The sequence below is a fragment of the Myotis davidii genome, unplaced genomic scaffold (assembly GCF_000327345.1).
Source record: "Myotis davidii unplaced genomic scaffold, ASM32734v1 scaffold329, whole genome shotgun sequence".
Lineage (NCBI taxonomy): Eukaryota > Metazoa > Chordata > Mammalia > Chiroptera > Vespertilionidae > Myotis > Myotis davidii.
In genome coordinates, this window is record NW_006300374.1 from 1,390,494 (window position 1) to 1,397,546 (window position 7,053).

At 41.4% G+C, this 7,053-nt stretch overlaps 1 protein-coding gene across 1 annotated transcript in view; it reads left to right on the forward strand.

Moving 5' to 3' along the window:
- SLC37A3 (solute carrier family 37 member 3) overlaps positions 1–7,053 on the forward strand; it is a 36,197-nt gene that overhangs the window by 2,780 nt on the left and 26,364 nt on the right. Inside the window, exon 2 of the mRNA XM_006777101.2 lies at positions 359–464. Within this exon, the coding sequence (XP_006777164.1) occupies positions 359–464 (106 nt within the window). The remainder of the gene's footprint in view (positions 1–358; positions 465–7,053) is intronic.

The window sequence follows — 7,053 nt, forward strand, 5'->3', positions numbered from 1 at the left end:
GAGGATTATGGTTTTTTTTTGTTTGTTTTATTTTCAAGTAGAAACTAGGAAAATGGTCTCTAATTAAGTAAGAGTTGATAGGTAGTTTTAGATGCTTGGTGTATAATTTAAAGTGGGTTGGGATCAGTCACATTTTCATCTTCTAGATCCAGGGATAAGTTATGAGTGAACATGGGGGCTGATGTTGAAGATTAGTTAATTATTTCTTTTGCTTAGCAGAGACTAATTCAGTTGATAGTCCTTATAAAGCAGTATTTCTCTTTTCTAAAACTGAAAGAACAAATAGGAATATGTCTGTGATTTCATTAAAGGCTATTTTCTTTGCTATTCGTTCAGCTGTATTTCTTCTCTTTTGTAGTTACTCGTTGCTCCATGCATCAAGAAAAACGTTTAGCAATGTCAAAGTCAGCATCTCTAAGCAGTGGACCCCGAGTGCTTTTAACAGATCGATTGAACCTGTAGAGGTAAGTAGAACAAAGTGCTGGGATGGATTTAAGGAAACCGTGCCTACTTCGGAATTCTTCCCAAGGTCTTCTATTTTGTTTCATTTGCTAGGACTCTGAAATGGCTTACTATTTCCTGTGGCATACAGTCCAGACTCTTCTGTCTGATTCCTTAGCTTGCCCTGATTCAATACCACTCCAGTCAGCTTATTTCTCACTGTTTTGAAATCACACAGTTCTGGCTAGGCCATTTTTTCATTGAGTTTCACAAATACTATGCTTATTTCTGTCTTTGAGATTTTGCTCATGTTCTTTTGTAAGCTCATTTACCTTCTTTCCACTTATCAAAATTGTGCTTTTCTCTTTGTGTCAAGATAAAATGTCACTTTTTAAAAAGTAGAGGTTTTTTTTCTTGCTTCTGCTGTGTTTTATTTCTTAAACTGTGCACACTATGTATTACATAGTTTAATGTCTCAGTATTTGCATACTCTCTGATTGATTCATTTGTTCATTTGTATCTTGCTTAAGTTCAGAGAGTATGCAGCCTAGTCCCTTGTACTCACATGGGCCAAGAACATTCTTTGATGACTGGGACAGAGATGCTGTCCTTTATAGCACCTACTTCAATACACAAATCCGTTCCACTCAGTCTTTACCACGTTTTTTGAGTTCTGCTGATGTGGAATTATAGGTATTTATTTATATTTGTAGCATGTTTTATTTCTTAAGAATTATTTCCCTGATTTGGACCAATTTAAAGTTGACAGAGATCTAAAGGTTATATACTGCCCCCAAAATGTAAATGTGTTATTCAGGCAATTGCTTATTGTGGGTCTATCTTGCATAACCCTGTTCTAGGCACTGAGGACACAGAGAATAGAAGCCTAGAGGACAAAAAAAAAAAAAAAAAAAAAAAAAAAGAGCCTGTCATTATGGAGCTGATGTTCTAGTGGGGAGGCTCCTGAACAGTTTTCCTGAATTTAACTTAATAAGTTCCTGATAGGAACTTTTATTATTATTCTTTTAAATACATTTTTATTGATTTCAGAGAGGAAGAGAGAAAGAGAAAGATCAATGTTGAGAGAGAATCATTGATCGGCTGCCTCCTGCATGCCCCCACTGGGGATCAGGCCCACAACTCAGGCATGTGCCCTTGACCAGAATCAAACCTGGGACCCTTCAGCCTGCAGGCTGACACTCTGTCCACTGAGCTAAACTGGCTAGGGCCTGATAGGGACTTCTAAAAGGAAAGGTGTTAAGAATAGAGAGCTGGATCTCCAACGGATGCTTGACTTGTGCTGTGTGCACAGCGAATCCCTCTAAATGATCATTGACTGACTCATCACAGACCTTCAGGATGGCCTGGCCTCAGAGAGGTCATGCACCCTAACCTCCCACCAGTATGGTGTCTTTCTTTGTGGTTATTGAAGATGACCACCTAGCTTCTGTTTTAAAACCTGTAGGGAGAAGAAACTCCCTATTTTTCTGAGATGCACAATTATATTTTTCACCAACTCTCATTATTAGGAAGTTCTTCTATTGACATAAACATGTTCTGCTGTTTAATTTTGAGCCATGTACACGAAGTCTGTTCTCACTTCACGACGCCTGTTGTATATCTGACAAAAGCCTGTCTACCCAAGTTCTTCTTGTTTAGGTAAAACATCCCCGGCTCCTTCAACTGTAGTTTAGTGACACTGAACACTAAATGTGGTATTTCAGGTATCGTCTGTATAAATACAGAACAATAGGGTTTGGTTTAGGCACTACATTTCTGGTTGTACTGCCTAAGGCTGCCTTCGTGTTTAGAAAACTGGGTTGAGAGTCCCCAAGACTGCTCCCAGGTTTGATGATTCGCTAGGAAGATTGACAGGACTTAGCATATAGTTGTATTCAAAGCTGCGGTTCATTACAGGTCAGAGGATACAGAGCCAAGTCAGCAAAGGGGGAAAAAAGCACATAGGGTGAGGCCTGGAGGAAACAGGCACAGGCCTCCGGGAGCCCTTTTCCAGGAGTCACACAGGGTGTGCTTAATTCTTTCAGCACAAGTTGTGACAACACAGGTGAGAAGTTGTCTACTAGGGAAGCCCGATAGGGACAAGGTGCCCACGATTTTTACTGGAGCTGATTGTGGAGGCACTCTGCCTGGCACATACGAAAATCCCACACTCCCAGAAGGAAAGCAGGTGTTACTCATAAACCACATTGTTTGAACAGTTCAGACACAGTAAGCCAGTCTTAGCAGGGAATTATGGGAACCCTCTGGGGATCCAAGTTTCCAGATGCCAGGCAAGGGCCAGCCTTGCAAGCAGGTCTTTTTAAGGATAGCAATCTCAGGCCTGTTGTGTTAACTCTTTCCTGCCAGGGACCATGTTACATTATTAGCTTGTTTTGAACTGGCATTAACTTTTCTGCTTAGCTATTTATTTCCTTACTCTGCTGCTAAGATAGGTTTCACTGTAGTGCTGTTTTAGAACTCTGGATGAAGTAGTTTGGATGGGTTGGTTTTGCAGAAGTCAGATGCTGACTCATCAAGGAGAGCTGTGTGTATGTGGACCTGCCTCGTGGAGAGCAGTTCTGACTTTCCATTCTTTCTTTAGACTTTCAAAGCCAGGGTTGTTTCCTGAAGACTACTGCTAGGAGTGCAGAGGTGGCATGTACCCTCACTCCTCCTGTGCTGGGGTCTGTAACACCTTTACTCCACCTTCCCTTTAAGACTCCTTGTCTGAAGTGGAAAGGAACTTAGTGGCAGAAGTATATGTAAATGAGTATGCACTCTTAAAAATATTTTGTTTGCATATATTGTTAAACATTTCTTAAATGCCTTAAATAGCATCATCAAATAGTATTTATTACAGCTTTTGTTTTTATTTTTTTCCCCATTGATTTTTTTAAGAGGGAGTGGAAGGGAGGGAGGGAGGGACAGGGAGAGAGAGAGAGAGAAAGAAAGAGAGAGAAACATGGATGTGAGAGAGACACATTGGTTGGTTGCCTTCTGCATGTGACCTGCCCAGGGCCAGGGATTGAACCTGCAACCCAGGTACGTGCCCTTGATGTGGAATCGAACTGGAGATCCTTTGGTGCGAGGGCTGACACTCTAACTTCTGACCATACCAACCAGGGTGCTTTTGTTTTTATGCATAGCTATCTTAGGTACTTTATGGAGAATTAAGCAGGCCCAGTCTCTATACCTTGAGAATTTATAATGAATTCCACTGACATGGACAAACATTGGAAATACTAAGTGAAAGTAGCATGAAATCTCTGTTTCTAGATAATAAAGAGGTAATGGCTAAATCTAATATTTGAGGACAACTTGACTGAAAATTGTTAACAAAAATTTGTTCTATTAAATTAGAAAGTCTTACCTCTCTAGACAATACAGTGCTTCTTTGAGAATGGTGTAAGAGCCCTGGCCAGTGTGGTTCAGCTGGTTGGGCATAATCCTGTGCACTGAAAGGTCGCTGGTTCGATTTCTGGTCAGGGCACATGCCTGGGTTTGTAGCTCAGTCCCCAGTAGGGGGCGTGCAGGAGGCAGCCAATTGATGTTTCTCTCTCCCTTCCTCTCTCTGTAAAATCAATAAAAACATGTTTTTTAAAAAAAGAGAGAGAGAATAGCATAAGAGATTCTAGAGTTATCTTCAGTAGAAGGATGCAGGGTTCAGGGTGTCCTCAACATTCCATCTCACCCACATCACAGCTCCTGTCCCTCAGATTCTCACCTGAGATGGAGAGCAAACCCCTAACTCAGGTCGCTTGAGCTCCCTTCTGTGCACCAGGAAGCTCCCCCACCTCCGTGCACAGCCTTTACTCTGTGACAAACATTCTCACCGTGACCTTTTGAATGTGCCCACAATGTCATGCTTCCAGGAAGTGTCCCAATATGTAGCAATTGTAGTGACTTAGCACGGCGCCTCCCCCACAACACAAGGAGACCTTACATACATGCAGGCCGGCACATTCACGTGGTAATTGTACCTGCTCGCAGGACAGCTTGAATCACTGGAGCATTTGAAGCCATTTTGTCCATGACTTTTATTAAACATTGGAAGATTCACTAAGTGCACTTGGACCATTTCTCACCTACTGGTATAGTCATCTTGATCAGAGCTATATTATGGACCTAAACTTTCTTCATTAGGCTTTTTCTGTTAACCTGTTTTCTGACTTTTTTTGTTAGTCCTACTTTGTTGTTTTAGTTTTTGGTTCTGTTTTGTTTACACTTGTTAAGTAGGCAAGCAGAAGGATATTTCAGCTGAATTCTGGCAGTGAAACAGAAAAAAGCTGTTTGCAGTCTGTCAGTTCCTGGGAAAACCATGTGCTCGGGAGTTCGGTGGCTTCCCCCAAGAGTAAAGAAAATTCTGAAACTTGCAGCAGCTCCTTGAGGCCTGGGTCTCTAGGTCACCTGGGTGTGTGCCCAAGAGGGCTTAATCCTGGGTCCTATTGAGCCCACATGACATCAGGGATCAAAGATTGTGGTTAGAGGGGAAATGTGGCAAAATAACTAATTGGAGATATTTAGGGCTCCAATTGGCACGCTGAAATACTGATTGATCTAGGTGTGAGCTGGTTTCTTATCGATCATGAAAGCAGTGCCTGTTGTTAAAGTAAAAGACCGGTGCCATAAGCCACCCAGAAATGAGTCCCAGTACTTTAGAATCACACTTTACATATTTTCTTATAATATCAGATTTTACTTCCTGTTGAAGATACATGTTTTTTAGTTGTTCATTTTTATATTCCTTTTTACTATTCTAAGTCAGAATTTCTCGTCTTGCCCTGGCCATTGTGGCTCAGTGGGTTGGAGCATCCTCCTGTACACCAAAAGGTTGTGGGTTTGATTCCCACCCAGAGCACATGACTAGGTTTCAAGTTTGATCACTGGTCAGGGCATGTAATAGAGGCAACCAATTGGTGTTTCTCTATCTCTCCCTTCTTCCCTCCCTCCTTCCCCCTTACCTCCTTCCTCTCTCTAAAATCAGTAAACATATTCTTGGGTGAGGATTAAAAAATTTTTTTCCCTTCTTTAATAACCCATCTCAGAAATCATTTAGTCCAGCAGTTCTTGAACTTTTTGATTATGTGGATTTACACACACACACACACACACACACACACACACACATATACTGTTTTAGAAATTAAAACAAATTAAAAAATACATGATTAAGTTATTTCAAGTGAATTAACCTACAACATGTTAACATGAATGACATTTTAAAAAAATATATATTTTTATTGATTTCAGAGAGGAATGGAGAAGGAGAGAGAGAAATATCAGTGATGAGAGAGTCATTGATTAGCTGCCTCCTGCACACTCCTGACTGGGGACTGATCCTGCAGCCCGGGTGGGCATGTGCCCTGACCAGGAATTGAATTGTGACCTCTTGGTTCATAGGTCGATGCTCAGCCACTGAGCCATGCTGGCTGGGCAACATGAATGACATTTTATGAAAAACGACTTTTTCAAGACAAAAAACATCACTTAGTGAGGAGAATGGCATTGATTGACACATCCTTGCAAATCTCTTTCTGTCTGGCTGAATAGAATACAATGGGTCTTCATGTCTGCTTCTGAATTTCAAGTCTTTGAAGAGTTTGTCTTCCACAGATACATGGTGGAAAGGGGGGAAGTATTTTAACAGCCTTTTCAGTTAATTGTGGGTATTTGTCTGATATTACACCAGAATTTGACAAGTAGCAATTTCTTGAAGGGTAGTTGCCGTGTGGAATCTGAAACTGTATTAATTAACTTTTTATAACCTTACATTAACATCCATTTGTCTATCTTGTACTTTAAATGAATCTTGAAGTGACAGGCTTGTTTCATTCTTTTTTGAGGAAATATCTGCCAGATACTCAAATCTGTCAAATACAGTACTCAAATACTCAAAACTGGGCCCTATGTCTGTCAGTCATTCTTTCAAGTAAAAATGACATACCAGCTTGCTGCTCACACAGTTGCACAGTGCTTTCCTCCAGGACAGCCATCTCACTCTGGTATGCAGAGTCTGTATGTGTATTTTCTACCTCATCACACAGAATAGTAAAAGTAAGTATACTCAGGGGCCAGATTTAATACAATTAGTAATTTTTACTACTTCATTAAGAACATTCTCCCTAGGGGGAAATTGACCTTTTTTTCTTTACTGTCAGTGTGGCAATAAAGAATACAGTAATTAATATAGCACAGTTTGGTGTAACTGCTCGATTCATGCCAAAGCACAGCAGTTTTACCCACCGCAGCTTTTGCTTCATCAATGTTAAAGTTGAAGGGGAAAAAGAAAATAACTACAGGAGGACTAAAGGCACGGTGCATGGATTCGTGCACCAGTGGGGTCCCTCGGCCTGGACTGAGCCCTCTCGCAATCTGGGATCCCTTAGGGGATGTTGTACTGCCGGTTATGACCCGATCCCTGCAGGTCAGGCCGAGGGACTCCACCAGTGTGTGAATCTGTGCACCAGGCTTCTAGTATACATATAAGATCTTTGTGATCTCTTCCCGCCCTTCTCCCACCCCTTCCCTCTCAGATTCATCAGTCTTTTCCAGCCGTGGGCAAACTACGGCCTACGGGCCGGATCCGGCCCGTTTAAAATGAATAAATGCCAC